Source organism: Equus asinus, chromosome 8 (assembly GCF_041296235.1).
Source record: "Equus asinus isolate D_3611 breed Donkey chromosome 8, EquAss-T2T_v2, whole genome shotgun sequence".
In the NCBI taxonomy this organism is placed as follows: Eukaryota; Metazoa; Chordata; class Mammalia; order Perissodactyla; family Equidae; genus Equus; species Equus asinus.
The window spans coordinates 21,273,862-21,301,377 of NC_091797.1; the positions used below are offsets into that span (position 1 = coordinate 21,273,862).

Consider the following 27,516-nt stretch of genomic DNA (forward strand, 5'->3'; position numbering starts at 1 on the left):
TTACCCCATCCACAGCCCCGCCATGAGAGAATGGACCTCTGTGACCTTGTAGATGTCCATCGACTTCCTCCTGGCCCACTCTGCCTGCTCCTGGAGTGCTGGGGAGGGATCTCCCCACCACCCGCAGTCCTCTGTCACTTCCCTGGTGCCCAGCTTCCCTTCCTTCATATTTTCTTCGTTCATGTGTTGAATTCCAAAGAACAGAGGACCCTTTCCTTCCTGTTCTTTGCCCCACACTCCAGACCTCATCACCACCGCCTCGATTTCACCTCTCCTTACTCTTCTTCTCCCCTTCATTGTGGTCTTTGAGAAGCCTGAGGCTGGGAGAGGCCTGTGAGTGTGGAGAAGGGCATGGTGCTGCTGCCAGGAAAGTCCCAGGGTGTTCTGTTCCTAATGGAAATCTCAAACCAGAAGCATCATCCGTCAACACACCCTCTCTCCTCCCTCTGGGCACAAGGGGCCTAGCCAATTAAAAATCTGCTTCCTGCACAAAGAGCATTCACAACAGCCCACAGTCCTGGGAAGAGGTAAAAGTGAGCACACACTCTGTGAACTGGCAGAGGAAAGCTTCAGTGACTACCCCAAGGTCAGTCAGCTCAGTGCCTTTGCTCCACTAACTCCCTTGCTCCCTGCTCCTGAAATGGAGTGGGGATGCTGTCTCCCCTCCCAGGACCCAAGTCCATAGCAGAGCAGGAATCACGCCTGTGGTTCAGTGTCAGGACCAGAGACTCCTCAGGGATTTCTTAATGGGAAAGTCTCAAATCTTGCCCCAGCACAGAAATTCCACCACCTTTTCTCCTGGAAGCCTTCCAAGATGACTCCTTCCACTCACTGACATTTACTAAGCCCCCACTGTGAGCCTCACCTGGGGATGCAGAGATGCACAAACAGGACAGAGAGTCCTTAGTCCATTGGAGACTGCAGCAGGCCAGGTGTGAATCATAGCAATGTGGGAGAAGCATCGGAGACTCCCAGCTCAGCCTGAGGAAGGGGGCAGGCTTAGGGCTATGGCTAGCCAGGCCATGGCACAGGTCTACTCCCAGGAGAGGGAAAAGCATGGAAAGGCACAGCCCTGACAGAGGGAGCATAGCCCAGAGACCCCTGAGGGAGTCAGGAAGAGCTGGTCACCGAGGGCCATAAATGCCCTAAGTTCTGACCTTAAGTTCGGGTGAGGGAAGCCACTGAAGGCTATTAAAGATGGCTTAAAACCCCCTGGATCTCCAGAAGCCTATTTCCAGCAGCACTTGTGACAAATAGAAATGGCAAGCAATAGGATATGTTGGAGTATATGAGGAAGCCATTTGGTGTAAACCTAATTCAGCCTGACTTTGTTTTTCCAAAAGGGCCTGACATGGCCATCAAGCACGCATTGTATATCTGCTTTAAACATTTACTATGGCAAGAATAAATGGCCTTAAGATAAAGGTGCAACTTCCCCCTACACTGGCATTTCCTTAAGGATAAGCATCTTTCCTTAGGCTAGGAACTGATTGCTGTGCTCACCTTTGACCACCCAGCTCACCTGTGACCACCCAGCTTGAGACAACAGACCTGACACCCTGCTGTGTCCACCGAGACAGCAGACCTACTTGCTGTGTCCATCAATCTCTATGCTGACAGAGCAGTCTCACGACTGTTGTAAAAGGGACATTTCAATCATATGTGAAACATCCTTTTTGGGGGTATATAACCACTCTGTACACCCCACTTCTTTTTTTTTTTAAAGATTGGCGCCTGAGCTAACAACTGTTGCCAATTTTTTTTCCTGCTTTTTGGGGAAGTAACCCAGATCCCCCCAGTATATAGTTGTATATTTTAGTTGTGGGTCCTTCTAGTTGTGGCATGTGGGACACCGCCTCACCTGGCCTGATGAGCAGTGCCATGTCCGCGCCCAGGATCCAAACTGGCGAAACCCTGGGCCGCCGAAGTGGAGCGCACGAACTTAACCACTCAGCCACAGGGCTGGCCCCTCTACTTCTTTGGTGCCCTTTCTTCCTTCGGGGAGAAAGGCCCCGGGCCATGGTCCTCACATTTTAGCTCACAATAAACTCACCCAAATTTTCATTTATAGATTGGTTATGGATAATTTTTGTCCACATTTCCCACCTTGATGTTCCCAAGATACCCTTCATTCCTGACCAGGCCTCAGAGACTCAGCCCAACCTTCTGCTGTCGGAGGGCAGGCAGACTAAGCCTGTAACTGGTGGGCCTGTCTTTGTTTTTGTATGGCCTGTGGGTAAGAATGGTTTTTAGATTTTTTTAATGGTTGAAAAGAATCAAAAGATGTTTTGGCATGTGAAATTTGAATTTGTGTCCATAAAGTTTTACTGAGACACAACCCCGCTCATTGTTTACACCTTGTCCGTGGCTGCTTCATACTATAACGGCAGAGTTGATAGTTGTGACAGAGACCACATAGCTTGCAAGGTCTAAAATATTTACTCTCTTACCTTTTACAGAAAAGGTTTGCAGACCCCTGCTCTAGCTAAAGCTCCGTGAGGTCTTGGAGGGAGCACAGAGACTCACCTGGGCAGAGGCCTCCTGCTGCTGCTCAGACGGCGCATGCTCCTAGTTAGCAGTACCACTGGCCTTTCAAGGGGATCAGGGAGGCTGCTGAGGGCAGCTTAGCTGAGGGGCAATGGATGATTAAAGCAACCCAGGGCATCAGGACGTCGGGGATGTTATAAGCATGGGGAGCAGCTCTGGACCCTTAACTCCCAGAACAAGCAGCCTCCCAAGCTCAGCACCACCCAGTGTGTCCCGTTGGTTCTGGCCCTTCCCAGTTCCACGAGGCTTTCATGTCTGCATTCCACTCGGAATACCCTGACCTGTCACCTCACCCTCACAGGCCAAGGGCTCTGCACTGCCAGCCTGTGCTCCATCTCTTTGCCTCAGTTTCCACATTCTGCTGGGACATGGAAAGTCCCTTGCACAACTTCCTGTCCCTTTATTGTTAGTGTGATTTTTTTTGATACTATGGTAAATGGGAATTTTCCTTCGTTTTCTGTTTCCTGGAGAGTCTGAAAAGCAGTCGATTTTTCTTTCTTGCTTCCAGAACTTGGTTAACTAGCTTACTAGTTCTTAATTTGTCTGTCAGGTTTTTGGTGTTTTCTAAGTACAACCCTATCTATCATCTGAGAACAGTGACATTTTGGTTTCTCCCTTTCTAATCCTTGTATCTCTTGTTTCTTGTTATACTGGTCCAGCAGGATCTGCAGAACAATGAGTGGGAACAATGATTCTGGACCTCCCTGTCTCATTTCTGATCAGAAAAGGCATGCTTCAGGGCTGTCCCCTTGGCCAAATGGTTAAGTTTGCGTTCCCCTTTGGCAGCCCAGGGTTTCACTGGTTCAGATCCTGGCCACGGACATGGCACCACTCGTTAGGCCACAGTGAGGTGGTGTCCCAGGTGCCACAACTAGAAGGACCCACAACTAAAATATACAACTGTGTACTGGGGGGATTTAGGGAGAAAAAGCAGGAAAAAAAAGAAGATTGGCAACAGTTGTTAGCTCAGGTGCCAATCTTTAAAAAAAAAAAAAGGAGGCAAGAACTGCCTCAAAAGAAGTATATTAAAAAGGAAGAAAGAAAGAAAGAAAAGGCATGCTTCTAACACTTCATCACTGAGCATACTGTTTACTCTTTCTATTCCTAACTTGTGATCAATTTTAATCTGACTAGGTATCAAAATTATTCTTCTGTATCTACTGAGAATTTTGTTTGTTTGTTTGAGGAAGATTAGCTCTGAGCTAACATCTGCTACCAATCCTCCTCTTTTTGCTGAGGAAGACTGGCCCTGAGCTAACATCCATGCCCATCTTCCTCTACTTTATATGTGGGACGCCTACCACAGCATGGCTTGCCAAGCGGTGCCATGTCCACACCCGGGATCCAAACCAGCGAACCCGAGGCTGCTGCAGCAGAACGTGCGAACTTAACCACTGCGCCACCAGGTCAGCCCCATGAGAATATTGTTTTTAAAAATCCCCTTAATCTATTTATATGTTTAATTCACTAAGAGACAGTAATATTAGACTGAAATGATCTATTTCTTTAAAATTTTATAGAACTCACCTATAAATCTGCCTGAGTCTGTTGTTTTCTGTATGGAAACATTTTAACTAAGGATTCAGTTTTTTTTTTTAATGGTATAAAACTATTCAGGTTTTCCCTGAGTCAATTTTGTTTAATAATTTTTCTGGATGTTTCTTCAAAGCTTTAGATATTATGGCATACTATTTTCTTTGACTATTTTTTAAATCTCTGTTCTGTCTAAAGTATGTCTCCTTTTTCATTCCTAAAATTTTTTTTCATGTCTTAAACCTTTTTCATGATCAGTTTCACCAGAGATTTGTCTATTTTATTTATATTGATCTTCATCTATTTGTTTTCTGTTTCTTCAATTTCTTTATTTTTAAAATTTCTGCTAAATTTTTTCTCATTATTTCTACTTTCTTTAGGTCAGTTCTGTTGTTCTTTTTCTATTTTCTTAACTTTGATACGTAGCACGTTAAATTTAAGCCTTTCCCCTTTTCCGACATAAGGACTTAAGGCTACACATTTTTCCTCAAGTACTATTTTAGCTATATCCCACAAGTTTCAATACATAGTATTTTTATTACAATTCAGTTTTAAAAATTACCTGATTCCAGGGCTGGCCCCATGGCCGAGTGGTTAAGTGCGCTCTGCTTCGGCAGCCCAGGGTTTCACCGGTTCGAATCCTGGGCGTGGACATGGCACCGCTCATCAGGCCATGCTGAGGCGGTGTTCCATGCACCACAACTAGAAGGACCCACAACTAAAATTATATACAACTATGTACTGGGGGGGCTTTGGGGAGAAAAAGGAAAAATAAAATCTTAAAAAAAAATTATCCGATTCCTCTTACATTATCTTTGTTGATCAATTTAAGTGTTTAACATTTTCAAATATGTTTAATTGAAATATCTTTTAATGATGTTGTAGACATACCACGTGGTAGACATTCAATGTGGTGTGTATGATACTAGCTCCTTTGTAGTTGAGAGTTGGATGAGGTTAACCCAGGATGTGGTTAATAGTTGTAAATGCTCCATGCGTGCTTGAGAAAAATATGTATTATCTAACTGTTGGATAAAAGTCTAAATATGTTAAATCTATTAATACAAGCCAGTTAATTATGGTGTTAAAAACAAAGAAAACAAAAAACCACTTGGAGAACCCAGGGGACATAACTTGGAGAAGAGTGAGGCTGCGGGTGGGGCGATCACATGGGTTGGAAGAGGCACCGTGTGTGCCTTCTCTGAGGTAGGGTGATAGCACATGGGGCCGAGCGGAGGGGAGGAGGACCACTCTGGGTTGTGGGGGGTGGTCAAGAAGTCTGCTTTAGGCACATGGTGGGGCACCAAGGAGACATGTCCAGGAGGCAGAGGCTGATGACTGAAGTCATGAGCAAGGACAAAATCTCTCCGGGGGGTGTGGTGAGAAGGCCAAAAATGATGATCTAAACCATTCTGGAATTGCAAATCGGGTATCTTTGGTAACCCGCTCTATTAATACACATGTGAGTGTGTCCCCACTCTCTAAGGGCTTAGTATCCATGGCCTAAGGGGTGTGACTGAGTCCTGCTGACCTGCCATTGTCAGCCCAGCCTGAAAATGTCTGTCCTCCTCCTGCCATCACACCCACCAGGCATCCCTTTTTGTCTGGGGCATAGATCAGTGTTCCAGGCCCCCTGTGACTAAGAAGGTAAAAGTTAACTACTCCGAGTAGAATCAGTTCAGCCCAGAGCAGATTTTAGGCAGGGGAAGGTGCAGGGGACGGGTGGCACCACAAACAACCCTGACCTACTTAAGTGTCCTGCCTGCCACCCATCCTGCCCCAGGCACAAGTCACTCCTCAACGTGCAGGTCTCAACTGACTGGATTTCTGCGCATCCACTGGGCCCAGTGCCTGCCTGGCCCACCTGCACCCAGGTAAGGGACTGGTAAGGCTGTGGTAGTGCTACTGGGTGGTGAGGAACTCACGAATAGGAGGGACTGAGGTTAGACGTCAGGAGGGGCTTTACTGGTTTCACCTGGGAAGGATGACGTGGGAGTTCAGGATCCTAGGAGGCTTGGGATCCTTGGGCATGTGAAAAGAGAAGATGACTCTCTGGGAGGTTTTGGAGGCAGGGGAGGAAGGTGCAACCAGCCTGTGTGATGATGCCACATGCTCACATAAGGCCTTGTAGCTTTCCATCTCCTTCACTGCCTGGGAGTGTTCCCCGTGTGTGTGTGTGTGTGTGTGTGCATCAGAGAAAGAGAGACTGAGAGAGACAGACAGACAGAGACAGAGATTATATTTATCTGATGCTTTGCAGTTTACAAAATATTTTTCCATCGTTTAATCTTTTCAGCCTCGGTTTTCTGGAGTCAGATGGGCATAGCAATAGTCAGCACTTCATAAGATTATTGGAGGATCATAAGAGACAACATATGTGAGACCCCAAGTAGAGTGGCAGGTGAAAGTACTATAGTCCCCCCTTATCTGTGGGGGATACTTTCCAAGACCCCCAGTGGACACCTGAAACCTCAGATAGCACTGAACCCTATATATATGCTGTTTTTTCCTATACATATGTACCTATGATAAAGTTTCATTTATTAATTAGGCACAGCAACAGATTAACAATAACTTCTCTTTGGCGTATCCAAATTGCCAGCATCACTAGTCTTGGGCTTTGGAGACATTATTAAGTAAAATCAGGGTTACTTGAACACAAGCACTTCCATACTGCAATGTTGATCTGATATCCAAGATGGCTACTAAGTGACTAGAGGGCAGGTAGCATAAGTAGTGTGGCTACACTGAACAAAGGGATAATTCACTGCCCACGTGGGAGGGAGCAGGAGGGCTCAAGATTTCATCACATTACTCAGAATGGAGCACAATGTAAAACGTATGAATTGCTTATTTCTGGAATTTTCCATCAAATTATTTTCAGGCTGAGGCTGACCTGCGGAGTAACTGAAACCACAGAAAGTGGAACGGCGGATATCCGCGGTTTCAGCCACCCGCCACAGTCAACTTCGGTCAGAAAATTATGCTACTTCACAATGCCCTTCTCATTCTCCTCCGTTCAACTCATCAGGTAGCCACTGCATCCTCTCACACCATCACAAGGACGAGTACCGTAAATAAGATATTTTGAGAGAGAGAGAGACCACATTCACATAACTTTTATTACAGTATATTGTTATAATTGTTCCATTTTATTATTAGTTGTTAATCTCTTACTGTGCCTAATCTACAAATTAAACTTTATCACAGGTATGTATGTATAGGGAAAAAGAGTATGTAAAGCCTTCGGTGCTATCCTCGGTTTCAGGGGTCCTGGAACACATCCCCTGGAGATAAGGGGGGACTATGTGGTTGTTACTCCTTATCTCAGTGGAGTTTCACAACCAGGAGACGTAGGCAGGGCAAATGTTACTACCCCTGCTTTACAGACGAGCGGCTCTGAGATGGAAGGCCTGGCTCAAGGTCACCCAGACTTAAGGTGAAGTTGAGTCGACCTGACCGCACCCAGTCTGGTGCCCCACCCGCCAAGGGTCAGATGCGAAGGGCCAGACGGGCACCAGGGGGCGTGCGGGACCGGTGACGTCACTGCCCTCCCCTCCCCCTCGCCCGGGGGTTGGGGGAGGCTGAGCAGATCCCTGGCTCCCGTCGTTCCAGCCCCCGCGCCCCGCCCGGGCCAGCCCTGCGGTTCTCGGCTGTCCCAAGAGAGGTGGGGATGTAAGTGTTGGTTCACACTGGGAATGGCCTGGGCGAGGGACATGAGGCTTGGTTCTCGAAGCTTCCAGGGGCTGAAGGTGCGGGGGAGGGGACGGAACATCGTGCAGGGAGGAGCAGGGAGCCCCTTTGACCCAGGGCAGGGAGCGCACCGTGCTGAGGATCATCCAAATGAGTCTTGGGCACCACGTGTCTCCACGGTCCTCACGTCCTGTATAGGCTCCCTTAATTCCTTAGCAAGTCCATACATACATGTCACCCCATCTTAAGAAAAGATCTGCGCTACAGAGGATGAGGGACTTGTCCAGGGTCACACAGCTGGTACTTGACAGGCCCAAGACGGAATCCTAGGCTCTGAATCCAAACCACCTCCTAACCTCATAAAAAGGTCCAGGAGAGGGCAGCTGTCACGGGCAGAGGTCCCCACTTTGCGGGGTCCTGTTGACTCATTTAGCACTCGCCCTGCAGTCTGGAGCAGAATGCCAACTGGCTCATTCCCAGGGAGCACTAGGCCTGCCAAGGCAGAGAGCTCTGAGTGAGCACACCCTCTCCCGGAGGGTAGCCATGCTGGAGCCAGGTCATTTGGAGATGAGCTAGAGGAGTCCCACACGACACAGGCCATTGATGGACTAGGGGGGAACCTGGGCTCTGCCCAGCTGAGGTGACCATCTCCACACTCACTGCCAACTTGCCCAGGAACCAGACGGGCCTCACTGCCAGCCTGGCCTGTGTGTCAGACCTACTGGCTGGCTGACCCCCCTTCACTCCCACTCTCCCTGTGTGTCAAGACTCGAGTTTCAGGCAGGGCCTGCTGGCCAGAGCAGAGCTCTCTCTTTAAAGTGACTCTGCATTTCTCTGCTCACATCCATTTTGAATCACTATCATTGTTTAAAATACTGAGAATAATTTATTTTCCCAATAATTGGGGTTTTTCTGTCAAAAGCTGCCCCCCTCCTCCCCATTATACTGCCCTCACCATGCTGTTCTCATATTCACTTAAAAGAATAGATACATATGTATGGTGACAGGTGAAAACTAGGCTATTGGTGGTGAACATGATGTAGTCTATACAGAAACTGAAATATAACGTACACCTGAAATTTACGCGATGTTATAAGCCAATATGACCTCAAAATTTTTTTTAAAAAAGGATACGCAGATATATTTCAATTCATTGTTATACCCGAGGCTTCACTTCTATTTTCAAGGATGACTGCTGATTTTACTGGGGCTCTTAGCTTTTCAAAAGTTTAAAGCCCCAACAATTCACCATATGAGCTTAAATAAGAGGGAAATTTCTGCGTTGCAGCGGCAGCGACCCCAGAGAGGACGGCAGCTGAATACACTGATGCTTCGTACGCAAACGTCACCCGGAAGGAAGATGACTAGCACAAGCCATGGCCGAGTCAGGGATACCTGGCCGATTCTTAACGCTCAGCCCTTCCCCCTTACAGGAAGCAAAGCGCTAGGAGGAGCGTTGAGGCCGGAAAGAGGCGGCCTGCCTCCCACAGGTGGTGTTGCCTGCAGAGCGCCTACTTGTGGTCGGAAGCCACCACTGCAGTCGGGCAGGCCGCCGACCTGGGAGCTGCTTTAAGCCCCACCCCTCCCCGTTTTCAGGCGAAGACACTGAGGGCAGAATGGAAATGAGGCTGCAAATTTGGGGTCATTTGCATTAGAAAACATTTTTGGAAAAAATATCCTACTAATTTTCTTGGACATCAATTTAAGTACAGGAAGAAGGAAAGTGACTTTTTTTTTTTTGAGGAAGATTAGCCCTCAGCTAACTACTGCCAGTCCTCCTCTTGCTGCTGAGGAAGCCTGGCTCTAAGCTAACATCCGTGCCCATCTTCCTCTAGTTTATACGTGGGACGCCTACCACAGCATGGCTGCCAAGCAGTGCCATGTCCGCACCCGGGATCCGAACCAGCGAACCCCGGGCCTCCGAGAAGCGGAACGTGCGAACTTAACCGCTGCGCCACCGGGCCGGCCCCCAGAAAGTGACTTTTAATCGAAATGTTTTATCTCCTTCAAATCATTGCTGGGATGGAGAGAAACTTATTAACACCCATCTTTGTCCCCTGGGCACAGGCAGTGAAATGAGTGTTACTACACAGCTAGGGTTAGGCAGGGGAAGCCTGCTGGGAGGGACAAGCAGATGCAATGAAGCAACCATTTTTTCAGTACCTCTGGGAGCCACGTACAGCACTTGCAGCTTAAAGAGTAAAAACAGGAACAGAATGTAGACTCTAACCTGAAAAACATGAGTCTGTCTGCTGGCTGGAGTAAAGAGCATGATAGAAGAAAAGTCACAAAGTTACAAAAGTTCTGAGGTGCAGAGGGGGAAGGAATTGCATAAACCGCCTGTTGCTGTTGGTGGCAGAGGATCAAGAAATGCTTGGCAGGCTCCAGGGTGAGAGACCAGCGTATCACTACATTTGTTTTCAGATTATTCTGTGGCCACAAGTGGGATGGGTTGGAGGAAACCTGGGCGAGAGTCCTGGAAGGCCAGGCAGGAGGCGGTGAAAGGACCCAGAGAAGAAACACAGGGTCCCTGAAATGTTGTTGGTGCTGAAGAGCCCGATAGGACTCTCAGGTTTGGGTACAATGGGGAAGTTGGGAAGAGAAAGCGCATGTTTATCTCGGCCTCATCACCAAAGGGTAATGCAAAGACTGAAGAATACTCTCCAGGGAACCCCTCGCTTGACAAGAAAGGAATACTTTGTTTTCCACCAACCTGAGATATGTATCCTGGTTTGACATGTACCCCTGGAGTATGTGGACTCCAGTTACCCATGCAGTGACATACTTAACTACCCCAACAGGGCTTCAGAACTCACCAAAGAGCTTACAAAACAGCCCTTAGTGAGGCCTGAAGCCTTCAATTAAATTAAACTGTGAGAAGTGAAGCCCTGATACAGTACCAACTCTGAGCAATCTGCTGGTCAGGGGTCAGTGAGCAGTCTGGGCTGTGCTGTGCGCCCTTTTGGGAGGAGTCTGAGACACATGCCAAAGGCCAGGGTCAGGGAGGGAAGGCAGTTCACCGTGGCCAGAGCTCTGGTCCCACTTACTGTCAGGAAGAGTCATTTCTGAGAAGGGGGATGCAGTGGCATGGCCCTCTCCACTGAGGCACTCTCACGGCCCCATACCATCCCATCCCTCCCCAGGCCACAGTTTGGGAAGAGAAGGGGAAGGCCCAGCTTCAGTGCAAGGACACACAGGCCCCTTGTTCCCCAGGAAGGCTGAGCTTTGGTGTCAGGGCCAAGTGCCAGGTGGGGGAGAACCCTCAGGCTACAGCTTCTTCCTCCCTGGAGGTGTGGGAGTGCAGCCAGGAGCTGGGGTAGGGGTTGAGGGAGAGATGGCCAGTTTTGCAGAGCTCATTCCTGGGACTAAAGGGTGAGGACAGAGTGGAGGGTGTGGCACTGAAAATAAAAGAAAGATGGGGCACTGTCTCCATCCCAAGTCCTATGAAAGAAGGAAGCAGCAAAGAAAAACGGCCTTTCGGAGTCTCAGCCAACAGTCTGGGTGTCCTGGCTCCAGGCCTGTCCCTCCTCTGTGGCCCCAGCAGGGGGCACTGCAGCCCCTCTGAGGCTAAGAGGACTAACTCCCCACCCCCTTACCCCCACCTCAGACCTTGAACCCAAGGCCCATCAGGGTCATGCTCATCCCCCAAGACTCAGTATGCCACCCCTCTACCCTCTCCAGGACATGAAGCTGTGGCTGGAGGACACAGGGCTCCATGGAGGAAAAAAAAAATGGTTTATTTAATCAGAGAGCCTCTGAAGGCACCTGGTTTCTGTTGAGTATAAAAAAGGCAGTAAAATAGCAACTGCACAGGGCGGATTATGGGTAGGAACAAGGCAGGGGAAATGGGGGAGGGACATGGAGAGGTGGGGGGAGGAGGCACCCAGGGAGAAGAGGGGTGGAAATATCAGACAGGACCTTAGAACAGATAGTCCTGGCCCCTGGCCACCCCTGGAACAGGCAGACGAACAGACAGACAGACACACACATACACACTCAGCCTCTGCTGCCCTGCTCAAGCAGGGCTCAGTCACAGCCAAGTGTGGGAGACTGGAGCAGATGCAGAGCCTGCATCCCCTCCCTCGACTCTGACCCTCACTCAGGCCCACAATGTACCCACTGTCCATGCACAGAGGCTCCATCCTCAGGGCCCGGACACCGGGCCCAGCACAGGCCGTGAGAAAGCAAAAGTTGGCTAGAAGAGAAAACCTCCAGACCACCCCTACCCATCCCTGAAGGAGAAGGAAGGGGGTAGAAGCAGGCAGCCAGTGCAGTCCTTCTGTCCATCCACGGTCACACAATTGCCCGGAACAGGAAGGAGAAGACAGCCCCCAGCGCCAGGCCGAGAGAGAGAAAGAAGGCCATGATGGCTCCAGCCGTCTCTGCCTCAGCCGGCTTCACCTTCCTACAGAAGGGAGGGCGAGGCTGCCTTAGGACCTCCCCTCCCCGTGCCCTGCCACAGCATCTCGGTTGGGGAAGACTTGCCTGAGCACCTGATTCTGCTGGTCAACCTATTCTACTTGTCCAAGCCCAAGCTGGCTTTTCCCTCTTGGGGGCCATCTTCCACCTTACCCTGAGAGCCCCTCTCCCACAACTCCACCTAAATAAGCCTGGGCCCACCATCCCTCCACCACCCACCACTACACCTTCAGCCCAGGTGCCTCTCCCTGGCTGTTTCCTCCCTCAGCCCAGAAACCCTAAGCTCCAGGATCAGGGAGTCTCCCTCCGCCCTCTCTCTCTCTACTAAGTGTCCCCCACTGGAGCTCTAGACTCTGCCTTGTGCCACCAAGTTCTCTACTCACTTGGGCCCGAAGCACATGCAGAGACTGGCAAGGTACCCGTTGGAGAAGGCGAAGGCAGCCATGAAGAAGATGTACCAGGCATCGTGCTCAAAGACCACAGACAGGTAGCGGCGTGGCTGGACGTTGCACAGCAGCAGCAGGGGCACGAACACCAGCCGGGCCAGCACCAGGGTTGGCAGCCAGCGGCTGTCCTTTCCAGGCTGCGGGGGACCAGGTAATGCCTCAGCCCAGGCCAGCCTTGAGGGCATACCCAGACCCCCACGGCTCTATCTTGGGCCCCTCAGGATCTGAATTGAAACTTCAAAGCCTTGTTACCCTTACGGGGTATGGATTGGGAAGGGGCATGGTGGAGCCTTCTGGAGGGCTGGAAATGTCCTACATCTTGATTTGGGTGGTGATTACACACGGGTGTGTGTATATTTGTGTGTGTGTGTATTTGTGTGTGTGTATTCATTAAGCTGAACACTTAAGTCTTGTACACCGTACCATACGTAGGTTATGGCTTGGTTTAAAAAAAAAGCATGGTCCCCTCACCACCATACTTTCTTGGTTGTCAGACAGTCTCATGCTGGACTCTTCCCTCTCACAGGGACCCGGTGCCCCCTCCTTTCACTTACCCACATGGTCAAGGCTGTGAGGCTCCGGCCCAGCCAGTCAAAGATATTGAAAATCAAGAAACAAGACACAGGAATGAAGTAGTTTCCTGGAAGAGGAAGAGAAGGTTAGGGGATGGTTATTTATTAGGTCCAGAGAGGCAGATTTAGCAACCCTGACCCTCACCGGGGCTCAGTTTCCCCAGCTGTAAAATGGAGATGCTTCCAGCCCAGGGAAGGGCAAATGGACCAGGAGAATTTAGCTGGGAAGACAGCAGCCCAGGCTCCCCTTCTCGCCCACTCCCAGTCCTCCTCGAGGCCCTGTCTGCCCCCATCCTGGGAACCCCTGGTGTCCTCACCCCAGGCGCTGGTGCCCGCAATGCTGGACTTGACCTCAGCGGCCACGGCGGGAAACATCCCAATAGTGATCGTGAAGACGAAGCAGACGGAGAGAGCCGGGACTAAGATCTGGAGGAAAGGGAGCCCTGTGTCTTCCTGATGATTGTGCATTCAAGAACCAAGAATCCCCCCCTACACACACACACACACTGACACACACGGGAATCCAGGAGAGTGGCCAGTCTCAGGTCAGAAAGGAAGAGGACAGGTAGAGCAGGGGAGGAGGCGGGGAGCAAGGAAGGAGAGAAGGAGGGTGAGGGGTGGAGGGCAGGACACCAGGCTCCACATACGTTTTTGAGGATGGCTCGGATAGAGTGGCTTTTGTTGGTGGGCTTAGAGTTGGGGGCTGAAACTTCGGACTCCCCTTTGCCTGCTCTTGGCTCCTCTCCTAGGGCGGGTGAGAGGTTATATAAGGATCTTCAAGTTGTGGAAAGGACAGAGCAACAGCAGATGGCACAAACATCCCTCAAAAGGGCTGGGTTGGATACCCCCTTACTCAGCGCCCAGCTGCATGCTAACACCTAGCCCAGACCTCATCCAAATCCCCACAGCTGGGTCCCCTGGGTCCTGACCTCTCCCAGGAGCCCAGGTCATGTTACGCCCTGTCCAAAAATCTGAAATTGCTTCCCACTGCCCTCAGGCATTCAGGGTCACCCGGGACCTCCCCCATTTTATCTCTCCCAGCCTTTATTCCCTATTGTTCCCCTCGCCCCACCCCTGATCCCTCTGGCCTCTGGCTCATTGCTACCAGCAAATACAGTGCACTCATCCTAGTCCTCTGCTCATGCTGCCCCCCAGCCCAGCAGGCTGGCCTCCACCCCAGCTTCCTCAGGCTATTCAGACCTTTACTAATGAGGTCCAACTTGGTCTCCTGCTCCCCTGGCCCTTCGAGCTTGAGCTGCTGATAGTAGCGGTAGAATTCCTATCAAGTGAGGGAGACAGGGGAGGTGGATTCAGAAGTGGAATTCCCCAGCATCTCCACCTCCCTCATGCTTCGGCCACTGAACACCCTTGGTTTGGGGCCCTGGACCCCCAGACCCTAAATCCCAGCTTTCTTCATTTGCTCACCAATCGGGGCAGGCCCAGGTAACAGATGATGGTCAAAATAATAACCACACAGGCTGTGATAAAATAGCCGAAGGCACTTGTTGACAGCTCCGAGCCACCTGAAGTGGAGGGTGTGCATGATCAGACAGGCCCCACTCCCTCCTCCCCACGACAACCAGAGTGACAGGCAGACAGATAGCAAGACTCACTGGCAATGGCACAGATCATGGCCACCGAGGCGAAGAGGCCTGCCAGGCCCTGGCCACTCATGATGGGAGCCGTGTAGCTGGCTGGCAGGAGGCCTGCCAGACCGAAGAGGCTGCCCTGCAGGATGGCACCGAACGCTGAGGGAACAAGGCAGGCATCAGCAGGGGAGGGGGGAGCAGGGGGGGGACTCACTTCTGCTGGGGACGGTTGGGGGCCCCTGGGAAAACAGGTCCCTGTGATTCCCGCTTTACTCCCAGTGAGTCTTTTTTCTTTTTAAAGCTTCAGTGCATGGTTGTGGATGCTAGTAGTAAGTGATTTACGGCCACAGTACAACAACTGACAGACAGGTAAGGTGGTTTCATGACGCGGAAACGAACCCGGGCTGCGGCAGTGACAGCGCCGAATCTTAACCACTAGACCACCAGGGCTGGCTCTCCCAGTGAGTTTTGACGCTGAGCGGCCCTTTTCTCTGTCCCCATTCCCAGCCCTGGCCCACACCTGCTCAGGCCTCTGAACCAACCTGACTGCCCATGGCACGCATCTCCTCCCAGGGGAGGAATGGGCTCCTCTCTGGCTGACTGTGGGTCTGAGAGAAGGGTAGGGGTGTTTGGGAAGATCTCTGCCCCAGGTCCCCTCCCAGCCCCACTTACAATTAATGAGCATGATCTTGATCATGGTGATGACAAAGAAGGACAGAGCATCCAGGTGCACCTTCACCAGGATGGCAGTGAACAGGAACACCAGCAGGATGGCCACCAGGCTGCCCAGGATCCGAACAGCCTGAGGGATCCTGCCAGAGGGGCCAAGGTGGTGGAGAGGGGTGGTTAAGCCAGGGCCTCGGCCCAGGGAGCACCGGGGGCAGCGAGGGGCCAGGCTGGGGGCCCAGGCGCTCACCTCTGATGCAGGAAGGAGTTAAGGCAGGTGAAGACCAGCAGGGGCAGCATGGCACATAAGGTCATGACATTGTTGAAGATGGCACTGAGAGAATTCCGCTCTGGAGAGGGTGCTGTGGGGGGTGCCAAGGTCTGGATGTCCTTGCTCAGTTCAGTGACCGAGGACACATTCTGGGACTGGTCCAGGCGGTTTGTGAAATACTGCGGGGAGTGCAGAGAGGAGTGTTAAACCTCTCTCCCTGTGTCCACGAGTGCAGATCCAGGTCCCATGTGCCCAGTGGACATGCCCGGTCACCCCAGTCTCACCTGAGTGGCTGTCATGAAAAAGTTCCAGGGAAGCAGTGTCCCCAGGCCCAGCATGAAGAAGATAAGCCAGACGGCTTTGTACCTGGAGAGGGGTGAGGAGAGGGGGCCAAGTGACGCACCATCCCCCCTTCTTCCCAGATCAATCCTGAGGTAGCCCCTCCCTCCCTGACCTGCAGACTCTGTGCTTGTGTCCCCCTATGGGTGAATCTGGAGAGGGGAGTGTCCTGGGACAGGGAGAAGGGCACAGACAAATCCAGAGGGGAAGGGGCACCAGGGACACAGGACTGAAGGGCAAGGCCAAAAGGACCTTGGTTCTCAGCCCCAAAGACTCGGGGGACCCTGCAGGCTTGGGAACCAGTGTGACCCACACATCCGGAGGTGGTTTTGGAAATTCTGCTAAAGGCTAGGGGTGGGCTGGATGAGTGAGAAAGCAAACAGCAAGTGTTTTCCACCCCCGCTGGGCAGGCTGGAAGTGATTATGCCGTCTGGGCAGGCCCTGTGTGGCTCCCCAAAGAGGATTCTGAGGTCAGGAAACTCCCAGACCATTCTGGACCTAGCGGGGCAGGCAGGGTGACTTGGGCGGCTGGGAAGTGAGGGAGCTGTTTTTTCCTCGGCCCAGACAGAACCGGCTTTGTAGGTCACACCACGTAGGGGAAGGCAGGAGGTATGGGGCCACTGGGCGTCATCTGGGCCACAGAACGCAAATAAGCACCGGCCCAGCTTTGGCCAGGGCATGCCCCAAGCCCTATACCTCAGGGCCTGTGTGCAATGGAGCAGCTCCCCCCAGGCGGCCCTGGGCCCTCCCTCCATGGTCTCCAGATGTGCCTGTCATTCCCTCCCCGCTTTCTTCACAAAGATGACCAGGGGGCGAAGCCCAAGGCAGGGAGGAGACAGGTCTGGTCATGGCGCAGAGCCTGGGTGACCGCCCCAAGAGGGGACATCTGCCAAGGTCAGAGAGGATGGAGGGTCAGAGTGGGGCTGGGGGAGGGCAACAAGGTGGATGGAGACGGGAGAGGGGTTCGGAGAAGTGCTATCAGAGGGGCGAGGCTGGGATGGGGTGCGCAGGCAGCCTGGGAATGGAGCAGCGAGGGGGGTAACCAACCCGAGGCCTGTACTTACTATGTCTCCTTAAATTCCCTCCCATCTGAATAAACTTCACCTCTATTTTACAGATGGGAAATGGTCCCAGAGAGATCAAACCAAGTGCCCAAGGTCCCACAGCCAGAAGTGGCTTAGTTCTGTGGCCTTTGGCATAGGAGGGAGACAGGATGGGCAGGGGAGAGGTGATGCGGTCAGGGGGCCTGAGTTGAAGGGGTTTTGGACCCCAGGCATGGCTTCATCAACATTCTTGGGTCCTAGACTCCTTGGGGAACTTGAAGCAAACTACAGCATATTTCCCCAAAATACATATGCATGATCGCAGTTGCACAATCACAGGTGCTGGTCTAACCTGAGGGAGTTCATAGGCTCCAGAGGTGGGGATGTCAGAGGAAGGTCAGATCAGGGACCAGGGTGGGCCAGGGTCATCTGAGGCAGAGGCCCCAGGGCAGCCCCGAGGGGGAGAGCTGTTCTGCCAGATGTGCTCTGGAATGTAGGATGCTGGTAAATGTCTCCCCAGGGGGAGGAGCTGGAAGCCACTGGCTGGCTGGAGAGCAACAGCGGAAACACTGACAGGCCAGGGAGGGGCTGCCACCCACCCACCCTGGGTTTCCTGGCAGACACTCCAGCCAGCACCCAGCCAAGGCACACATGGTCCCCACCCCTGTTGCAGCCCTGACTCAGAACTACCTAGCTGGAAGGCCAGTTGGCAGTGGCAACCCCAAATTCCAAAGGACACCATCCCAAGTCCTCTGGAGACTCATTTCCACTCCCCTGGGTCCCCAGCTCAGGTCCCCCAGTACCTGTCCTGAGGCTGGTGACTGGTTGTCATGGTGACGGCGTTCTTGGTTTTGTCTGGCTGACAGCTCCCTTCCTCTGAGGCCTGCTGGGGGGAGAAATAGTGTGAGGCCCCATCTGGGCCCTGCTTCCCCACAGGCCTCTTCAGACTGGTGGGGGAGAGGTTGGAGGGGGCAGGGCAGACAGAGCAGGCAAGCTGAGGAGTCCAGAGGACGCTCTCCTGGCCCTGCCTCTCAAGACTGTTCAATCTGACCCCTCTGGCCAGTCCTGTTGGGAGCCCCTGCCTGCCCAGGCTCTACCTGGCTCCGGGCCTGGCCTGGCCGCTGCCACTGCTATTTTTATCCAGCAGCCGAAGCAGTCTGTAAGCTGGGAAACAGGAGGGTGGAGAGCAGAAGGGAAGGAGGAGGAAGCACGATTGAGAGGGAGAGAAAGACAGGCAAAAAAGGCAGGGAAGAGGATGAGAGGTCAGGGAGAGTCATGACAATGGAAGGAGGGCCGGGAGGAGGAAAACAGAAAGGAGATGGAGCCAAGAGGATAAGGGGGAGGGCACAAAACAGATCTGCAGGAGCAGCAACCACAAGGGTGATGATCAGGCCAAGCCAGAGAGGCCTCCCTCCCTCCCAGGCCCCCATCTGCAAGTCTGACCTCTCCACCCTCCTGGGGAGTCCCTGGACTTATGCCTAGGGTGGCCTCTGGAGTCGGTCCCCTCCTGGAGGCACCCTATACCCCAGCCTGTCTGCTCTTGGCTCCTTAATCTTCCTTTCCAGTCACTGCCTGGAGCCTTCCTAGTTCCTGGCCAGTTTTCCAGGAAAATACTTGACAATGGGTGTGGGGACACAGCTCTTCCTACCACCTAGCCCGGCTCCTCCTCTGACCCCAGTCCTGGGCCCAGGGTCACTCCATCCCCCCTCGGTTCCTCTCTGACTCACTTCAGGCCCCTGCCCTCTTCCCTTTTCTGAGACCAAACTTGAAGAATGCTGGAGGGGTAGGGGCACAGGCCTAACTAACCGCATAGTACCAAAGCTCCTGGCCTCCCCCTCAGTGTCCCTCCCCTGCTCCCTGCTCATGTAGGAAGAGGCATGGTCGCACCAGCAGATGACACAGCCTTCCCTTTGAATGGCATGGGAAGCCAGGCAGGCATGTGCTGGCGCGTTCCCCAATGGAGCCAGGTCTGCTGTTTCAGGTAAGGACCGGCTTCCCCGCCTTCCTGGGCTAGCACTCACCAAATGCCCAGACTTGCCAGCAGAAGGGTCGGAGCAGAGGGTGCCTGGGTAGTCCCTGGGAGGTGGTCCTAGCTCAGGCTCAGGCAGCAGGCCGGGTCCATGGGATCTTCCTGGGGAAGGGTCCAGAGAGAAGAAATTGGCACAGGGTGTAGGAGAGAACTCCCCAGGCTTTGCTGTGGGAGGGAGTGTCCCCATTCTGAGAAGCCTCTCTCACACACACACAGGCACACGCAACCAAGGAGATAAAAACCAGCCCTGTAGTCTGAGAGATAAGAGACCCAGCAGTCTCAGCAGGGGAGCTAAGGGGGCGGGTCAACCCACAGGTGCAGATAGTGCTCCAGGATCCAGCTCGAGACAGACAGACACCCACCACCGCCAGACGCCACACCGTGAATGGGCTATTCTACCCCTCTCAATAATTCCTCTCAGCAACCCCCTGGGTAAACTCCAGACTCTCCAAAGGCCTCGTCGGCCCCCAGCCCACGACTGGGTTGTAAAACAGGGAGGGGAGGAACAGATCCACACATCTCCAGATGGAGGCAGAGGGCTCCTTTCTTTCATCCTTTCAACAGATTTTTACAGAGATCTCTGCATGCTAGCCGGGCACTGTTCTAGGCACGGGGACAGAGCAGTGAACAACAGTTTCTACATTTTCTAGAGGGATGAGAGCAAGAGGGCTCTGCCCTGGGATGTGGGCAGACAAGGCTCAGGACTCAGGTTTTCTATTACCTAGCAGGAAGGGGAACTCCCAGCTTCTCACCTCCGCACACCCTGAGCTCCAGCCCCCAGCCCCACAGGCAAGATTCCTGGCAATAAAGAGCAGGTGCAGTTTCATCCCAGATGGGAGCCTGGGGTGGAGAGAACAGAGTATCTCCCTTCCTCAGTAAATCTGCCTTAAGCTCAGAGAAGTATTTATTTCTACTCTCTCCGCCAGCGACACCCCTGCTCTCTGTTTTCAGCAGTTCCCACCCCAGTCTTGGGCACAGTTCAACTCCAGAGCAGCCCCTCTCCCTGCCCACATCTTGACGTTCAGCTGGCCAGGTGTTAGGTTCTTGTCTGCCTTTGCCCAGCAGCATGCGAGCTCAAAGCATCTGCTGTCCCTCCAGCCACGCCTTGGCCTGCTGAGATGGGGCCCTGAAAGCAGCCGCCAAATAGCACCTCCCTACTCCCAGGCCAACACCTCTCATGTACCCCAGCTTCTAGACAGCCCTTGTGGTAGCATCAAATTCTCCGCTCCCCGGGATCCTATATGGAGTCAGCTGCTACCCTTGCCCTCATGACCACCCATAAGCTAGTACTAAATTGTCTCCATGGAACAGACCAGGGAAGCTGAGGTTCAGAGAGGTTGAGTTACTTGCCTAAGGTCAGAGCGCTAATGAATGGGGGAGCTGGAATTCAAACTCAAGGTGTAGCTTATCCTAGGCTTCTTGTGGGGTGGGGAGCAAGGTACAGAGACTGCTTCCCAGCTAGCCCTGTACTATACTGGGAGGTGAGAGTTCTCTACTCCAACTAAGGGGGAAAAATAAGGTGGGGGTCGAGGTCATCTCCAGCCTGACTTGAGTGTCCCACCCTATTACACATACTTCTTGGCATGGAGAGCCCGCACAGACAGGAGGACAGATAGGAGGGTCTGGAGGTTACCGAGAGGATCGATGCGGCAAAGGAGTGACTCCAAGAGGGGTGAGGGGCAAGGGTGGGACCTGCCCTCACCCACCACTGCTCTCCCCTGGGAAGAAAAGCTGGGGGGGGGGGATGCAGCCTTGTCCTCTCTCCAGGAGTAAATGAGCACGCGCCCATGAAGAGGAGGCCACGGACACGAATTCGGCCAATAAAAGGCGGGAGTTAAAGAGACAGCTCTTCCACCTCCATTCCTCGTGCCCTCATCCCCATCCCCACCCCGCCGCCAACCCAAGCGCAGTCAGCGGCGCGGCCCCTCCCCTGTACCAGCAACAACACTGGTCGAGATTAACCATCTACTCGCCCGCCCCTTGTGGAGGTCGGCTCAGCGACAGCCGGTTCCAGGCGCAGGAACCAGGCCTTCCACGCCCCGCTGCGGTCTGGGTCCCCGCAGGGTACTCCGCCGCGTCCCACGTGCTGCGCAGCTCCGCGTGCTCCGCACCTGGGCAGGGGGAGCCCCAACTGCCGCCTCGCTCCCGGCCGCAGAGCTGCCAGGCCCGGCCTCCCTGCCTCCTGGCGGGCAGGAGGCGGCGCCTTCTGCCCGCCGGTCCCCTGCCCCCAGGCCCCGCTCAGCACCTGCAGGGAAGGAGTCCGGTGCGGAGATCTGCGTTCTCTCCAGGCCGCTTCCCGCGCCCGCCCGAGCACATTCAAACCCGCCCCCCGCCGGGCCCGCCCCCGGCGCACCCCAGCGGCGTCCGCTCCCCCCACCAACGCCGGCCTCGGCCCCGCCCCCGGCCCGGCCCGCCTCTGCCGCTCGCTTGGCGTCTCAGGATGCCTAGGGACCCGCACCTGGGACCCTGCGCCCCCAGGCCGCCGGGCCCACACCTCGCGGTGTGATTTCTGTAGACAGGACCTATTTGGGCCCTGCCACACTAAACCCTGCCCCATCAAGGAGCACAGGGGACAGGAGGGTACGCGCCACACTGGGTACCCCTAGTCTCCTCCGCGCTGGGGCTAGGTGAACTCCTACAGAACTCCCCTCGGGGCTCTCCCAGGGACAAACCTTCTGCTCACACAGGCCCCGACGCCCCCACGTCCCTGCTCCATCCCAGACGTTCCGTTATCACTCCCCAAACCCCCTCCCAGCCACTTTCTCCCACACTGTGCCTTTTTCTTTTTCAGCACCCCTCCCTTTTCATGTCACTTTCTTCCTTTCAGATATGTCCTCTGCCTCGCCCCCCCCCCCCACCACCACGCCGTGGGATCCCTCTGACATAATCAGGCTCATCAGTGACCTGCATGGTGGGTTTTCCTACCTTGTACACACAGAGACCCACACACCCACACACACCACCCACCACTTTGACTTGGAGGAGGAGGTGTGGCTGGGGGGGGGGGGGAGGGCCGGTAGAGGCCCAGCCCTGTAGACCCCTCGTGATTCACTCTTTCTAAATCCAGAAGTTTGGAAAAGCTGAGGCACAGTTGGGGATGGAAAGAGAAAAGGCCAGGAACAGCCTTACATCCTGAGTGAATCCTATTGTCCTGATACTCAGAGGCAGATGCTGAAGCTGAACCCACATCCTCCACTAGCTGAGGAGGAAGGGAGTGGGCATCCTGAGGAGTGGTCAGTCCTTCTTCCACCTCCAAGGGAGGAGGAAGGATTCCTTCCTTTTCTGTTGGTCAGTAAATCTGGGGGAGAGGGAGTCACTGCCCCTGTGGCAGCCCTCAGTGCTGGGGGACAATTCAGAGGCTGGAGAGGGTCTGAGGAGAGAAAATCTGGTCCAGCACCCCCTATCCTCACTCCCGTGCCCGACTAACCAACAGGCCGGTTTCCTGGAAAAGCCACAGACACTAATTAACAATTAGGCGTACTAACACCACGGGATAAGGCAGAGTCACACCCTTTCCCCAGAGAACAGATGGGCCCTGAGGGGAAGGGTAGGTTTTCCACTTGGAGTCAGCGCACTCTCCCCAAGCTACTCCAGGAGGGGTATTCCCAGCATTCTGGCTCCACACCCCTCAGAGACATGACACACCATCATCCCCCAGACTTCAGCAAACAGAGGGCAGGAAGAGGGCTATATATGGTATTTTTCTAGACGCTGTCCCACGGCTTGAGGGCAGCGTCATGTGTGGGTCTACCCCTGCTACCCCATTCCCACCCTGTGTTTGTCCAGTCTCTCTCTCTTCCCGCCTCTCCCCTCTTTTCTTGGCCCCTGTCTCTCTCCCCACCTTCATTTCCTGTCTCAGGGCCTGTGGGGGTGGCAGGCCTTAGTGTTCAGACAGATCTGCCAGACATGGCCAGGCTGGTGGCCAGTGGCTGTGCAAAGGGGGCTGGAAGTGGAAAGAAACTGGAGGGAAGTGGTGAGGGTCCCAGGCCAGACAGGGGAAGGCTGGTTCCTCTCCCCACCTCTGCTGAGGCTTGGCCCGCTCACTGGATGGCAACAGCCAGGGCTGTTATTGCTGGAGAGAAGCCCATCTGGCGCTCGCCCTGCCAGGGCCCCCCCCCTCCCCCGCCAGCACCCTCCTCCCCGCTCCAGAGATGCCTCCCTGGGCAGAGATGGTTGCTGGGTACCTGGGCCCCCTGCTGGACAGTCTCAGAGCCCCAACTCACCTGGGTCTGTGCCCAAAGTGTTTCTAGCCAGGCCCGGCCAGTCCTCATCACCTTCTGCCCAGTCTTCCGGCTCTCTCCCTCCCTGGGCTCCCGGCACAGGAGTGGGGTGGGAAGGGCTGCACCCAACCCCCACCCTCTTTGAGATGGTGACGCACCTCACACAGAGTCCTATCTTTCCAGCCCTGTGTGCATCTGTGTGCACCTCACGCAGAGTCCTATCTTTCCAGCCCTGTGTGCATCTGTGTTTGCTCAGCTGAGCTGGCAATATGTCACCCGCACATGTCTCATGGCTGTGTACATACATGGGCAGTTGCCTTTGTGGCCCGGCTGGGACTAGGGAGAGGCCAGGGAGGCAGTCTGCCTGAGGTGCAAAACCTAAGAGGGTGCTAAAAAATTCAGGAAGCAAGATAAATATCTGAATGCAGTATTCTTAAAAATCAAAGATAATGCCAAAAAATCCATGATGAATAAAACATCAACATTTAAAATAAAGACAGGATCCAGTCCTCTCAGGATCCAACTTGGCTCACTTCCCTGACCTTATTTGTGGATGCTCTGGGATGGCTATGGGGGTCAGGGATTAAGAAGACTTGACTCTTGGGGCTGGCCCCGTGGCTGAGTGGTTGTTTGTGCACTCCAGCTTGGGTGGCCCAGGGTTTTACCGGTTCTGATCCTGGGTGTGGACATGGCACCGCTCATCAGGCCATGCTGAGGTGGCATCCCACATGCCACAACTAGAAGAACCCACAACTAAAAACATACAGCTGTGTACCGGGAGGCTTTGGGGAGAAAAAGGAAAAATGAAATCTTTAAAAAGAAAAACAAACAAAAAAAGATGACTCTGTTCACTAGGTCTGGACTCGGTTTCTCAGCCCTTTGCCCTTACCCTCTGCTCTGAGCGGGTCTCTGACTTTTGAGGCATCTGTATGTGGTTTGGGAGGACAGCGGTCTACTTGTGGCCTGCCGCCTTTAAAGTCGAAGAGAGAAAAGGTACCTCCCTCCCCAGAGACCGTACATTCCGTCTCCATAGATATTCCCCCCTCCCGCCCCCCGGGTTCCCGGCTCCCCTCTCTCCGCCCCGCCCCCCCGCCTCGTCCCCCGCGCTCCTGCTGAGACTCTGGAGGGGGAGTCCGCAGTTGGGGAGGGAGGATGGCAGAGGGGACGGAAATTCTCTGGCCGGCGGGTCTCTGGTCCTCTCCTGGCCTCCTACCCGGTGGGCTGGGGCCGCGGCCGTGGCGAGAAATCGCAGCCCGCGCCGGGTCTGAGCCGGCTCTGCCCCGGGGTGGGAGAGGGACTGCCAGGGCGGGACGGAGCCGCCGCGGAGCTGCGCGGGAGGGGGACGGGAGGGAGGCCGGCAGGAGGGAGGTCGGGAGCAAGCACAAAAATGGGCGCTCGAGATCCTGGAGGGGAATGCGGTTAGGAGACCCGGGGCTTGAACAGCTTTCACTCCGCCCCCAAACCCCTACCCCGGGTCGCCTTCCCGGGAGGGGTGAGCACGTGCGCTGGCTTTTGAGGACTCCATGGGGAAGCAGATGGTGCCGAGGGGTGGAGGGTCGGGGGTCTGACGGAAAGCCCAGCAGGGCTGGGGTGGGGGTGCACAGCTCTGGTCTTAGCGGTTACCTCGGGCCAAGCTTCTGACGAGTTTGGGGACAGGATAGGGTCCTGTGTCCTCACTACCCCCTCGGCACCTAGAGCCCAAGACTCGCTGGGGTGGGCCGGAGCAGGAGGACTGTTGCATGGGAACAGTAAGCAAATTATCCGGAGGCCAGGGCGCAATGCAAATGCATCTGACTACTCTTGCTTGACCCCTGAGGGCCCTCCCTTTGGGAAGGGGAAAATGATGAGGTGAATGCCTCAGGTCATTCCCCCCGCCCCCCTTCAGGGGCAGCGTGCCCCTCAGGGACATGCGTTTGTGCCCCACTCCCCTGGGTGGCTGCCCACAGGCCCCTTAGCAAACAACTCTCCCTCTCCCCACCGCCATTAGCTGAGAAGGGTCTCCAGCTGGCTGAGGACGTTTTCTTCCTTAGCTTGAGCTGGCCAGCCCAACCTTCTCCAAGTCAGACCCAAGACCCCTGGGTCACAGTGTGACGTACCGACTGAAGGGAAATAAGGATTGAGGGGCAATGGGATAGGTAGCAAAAGAAAGCCTTGAGTTGTTTCTCCACCCCACTGGTGGCTAGGTGAGATTGTCTTGCCGTGTAGGAGTAGAGGTGACAAGACCCTCCAAGGTGCCCCAAGAATTCGAATCAACAAGTATTTATTGAACACCTGCTACATGCTGGGCTTTAGGGAATGGGACTGGCTCCCTAGGGAACCAAGGTCTTATTTTGAGGTACTGAGTCTGGAAGACAGGTTGAAATCTCTTCTCTCAATTCAGCTCAATTTTCAGTTGTCCTTGGCATAAGCGTTGTCTATCACGGGACCCCGCATCCCCGAGTGCTGGGGGTAGGGGCGAGTGAGTTCCTCTCTGGGCTCAGGCCAGAGGTGGTTAGGAAGGGTCTTGGGAGGAATGCAGGGGGAGGGAGGGGTAGTGATGGGTTTCCCGCTCGATGCAGGGCATCCTTCCAGTCATTTCCGCTGGGAGTGGGGAGGCATGTCCTGGTCTGACCCCTCATGCTCAGTCCCCCACTGGGCAGGCTGTGGCCAGTGACAGTGCCAGGACTGTCTCACTCCAAAAGAAAGCGGTTCAATGAATACAGCTTCTCCCAGGACTTGTGGCCTCATTTTTGGGGGGCTAGCCTCTCCCTCCTCTCAGAGTGGGCTACTCTGGAGGCCTCCCCAGCATCCGGCGGGTGTCTCTGGCTGAGGATGAACAACAGACAGCTCAGCAAAGCCTCTCGCATGTCCTGGGAGGCCAGGCGGCGAGCCAGGTGGCGCAGCAGGGGCAGGAGGTGCCGGCGGGCCAGGCGGGCAGCGGGCAGCAGCAGGCGGGACAGCAGCGTCCGCAGCAGCAGTGGGAGCAGCGGAACGGGCATGGCCGCTGGCCTTGAAGGCAGTGCAGACTCTAGGCTTGCCTTTGCCACTCCCTCCTCACCTGGCAAAGACAGGGGGTGGGCAGGATTTCCCTCCCTTCAGTTTACACCCTCATGCTCCCCAGACCTTAATTTGCGGGTCCGGTTTTGCTGTCCTGAAGCCCTTTCTCATGGCAGGGCAGCTGGGGAAGGAGGTTTCTCCCCATAGCTAAGGAGAAGCAGAGCCAAAGCCACAGTAAAGCTTGCTGACACCAGCTTCCAGGGGCTCCTGCTGTTCCCTGGTGACCCTCAGTCACCTGGCATTCCCCAGCCCCTCTCCCCCAGTCCAGCTGAAGTTCTTCCCCAGGCAATTCTAAGTTTTCTTTTGAGGGCCCTTGATCACCCTGACCTACACTTTTTACCCTCCCCATCCCCTACTCCCACACTCCCTACCCTCCCCGTCCCCCACTCCCACCGATCCATCCATCCATCCATCCGTCCATCCGTCCATCAGCAGCAGCTCTCACCGGTCAGAACTGCTGCTCAGAGCCGATCTCTGGCTGCATTTGCCTGCGGGAGCACAGCCTCACTGGACGCTGCACAGGACTGCCCCACTCAGCTCAGTCCCACCCAGGACAGCTTGCTGGGCCCAGGGAGCCACGAAAAGACAGCTGTGTTCTGCCACCTGGTAGATGGAGGGGAGGGGGCAGCTGGGCTGGCAGAAGTGGAAGGAATTGGAATGCAGGAATTCTTCCTGCTGGGGGCAGACCTCGGAGTTGGAAGCCAGACTGCACTTTCTAATGGTGTGATTTTAGCCACGGTGATTCTTCTGGGCTCCAGTCCCCTCTTCTGTTACCTCAGTAACTGGGAGGAACTGGGGAGAGTAACTGGAATGGGACAGTGTATGAGACCCACTGGCCCAAACCTCAGAAGCTGTAAGGCTGCAGCCCAGACCTGCCAGACATGTCTGGAGTGGCTGAGACAGGGGAACGAGGACTGGGCAGGCACTTGTGGGCCCTCTCCTGGGGGTGGAGGAGTGGGGTCACCATCTGTCTCCTACCTGAGCCCAGCTGGACAGCTGGGCAGCACTCCTACTCAACGACAGGAAGAGCGATACCCGCTTCCGGACCCTCTTACCCACTTTCTTTACCCCAAAGATTAAATGAGGTTCCTTGTGATAGTGAGGTAGAGACAG

The 27,516-nt window shown here is 54.3% G+C and overlaps 2 protein-coding genes across 26 annotated transcripts; both read right to left on the reverse strand.

Moving 5' to 3' along the window:
• Nucleotides 1-7,184: 7,184 nt before the first annotated feature.
• SLC29A1 (solute carrier family 29 member 1 (Augustine blood group)) lies at nt 7,185-23,600 on the reverse strand. 24 transcript variants are annotated; one of them, XM_070514843.1, is made up of 15 exons: nt 21,393-21,478; nt 19,140-19,249; nt 17,922-18,004; nt 17,471-17,604; nt 16,021-16,102; nt 15,716-15,915; nt 15,472-15,611; nt 14,824-14,958; nt 14,636-14,733; nt 14,411-14,489; nt 13,858-13,955; nt 13,528-13,636; nt 13,193-13,278; nt 12,576-12,775; nt 7,185-12,178 (listed from the first exon to the last, which is right to left on the reverse strand). In XM_070514843.1, exons 4-15 carry the CDS (start codon nt 17,482-17,484, stop codon nt 12,067-12,069), a joined length of 1,353 nt encoding a protein of 450 aa, XP_070370944.1. In that variant the 5' UTR covers nt 17,485-17,604; nt 17,922-18,004; nt 19,140-19,249; nt 21,393-21,478; the 3' UTR covers nt 7,185-12,066. The 24 variants fall into 24 exon arrangements, 23 of the variants coding, with proteins under 23 accessions (XP_070370944.1, XP_070370942.1, XP_070370946.1 ...); XM_070514841.1 differs by having other exon boundaries at nt 17,922-18,001; nt 21,393-21,457; XM_070514845.1 differs by having other exon boundaries at nt 17,922-18,001; nt 21,110-21,438.
• Nucleotides 23,601-25,618: 2,018 nt separating this feature from the next.
• Nucleotides 25,619-26,979, reverse strand: MYMX (myomixer, myoblast fusion factor). 2 transcript variants are annotated; one of them, XM_044775076.2, is made up of 2 exons: nt 26,849-26,979; nt 25,619-26,404 (listed from the first exon to the last, which is right to left on the reverse strand). In XM_044775076.2, exon 2 carries the CDS (start codon nt 26,343-26,345, stop codon nt 26,091-26,093), a length of 255 nt encoding a protein of 84 aa, XP_044631011.1. In that variant the 5' UTR covers nt 26,346-26,404; nt 26,849-26,979; the 3' UTR covers nt 25,619-26,090. The 2 variants fall into 2 exon arrangements, with proteins under 2 accessions (XP_044631011.1, XP_070370952.1); XM_070514851.1 differs by having other exon boundaries at nt 26,797-26,914.
• Nucleotides 26,980-27,516: the final 537 nt, after the last annotated feature.

What these genes read in the sequence shown, in the direction of transcription:
- SLC29A1 (XM_070514835.1), bottom strand. Translation starts at nt 20,215, where the DNA reads ATGCTGCTGGGCAAAGGCAGACAAGAACCTAACACCTGGCCAGCTGAA. An exon ending in GGAGCTCAGGGTGTGCGGAG is followed by an intron (nt 19,250 to 19,899) that starts GTGAGAAGCTGG and finishes ACCCTTCCCCAG; the next exon opens with GAAGATCCCATGGACCCGGC. An exon ending in CAAGATCATGCTCATTAATT is followed by an intron (nt 14,959 to 15,471) that starts GTAAGTGGGGCT and finishes TTGTTCCCTCAG; the next exon opens with CGTTCGGTGCCATCCTGCAG.
- MYMX (XM_070514851.1), bottom strand. Translation starts at nt 26,824, where the DNA reads ATGGACGGATGGATGGATGGATGGATCG. An exon ending in ATGGATGGATGGATGGATCG is followed by an intron (nt 26,405 to 26,796) that starts GTGGGAGTGGGG and finishes TGTCTTTGCCAG; the next exon opens with GTGAGGAGGGAGTGGCAAAG.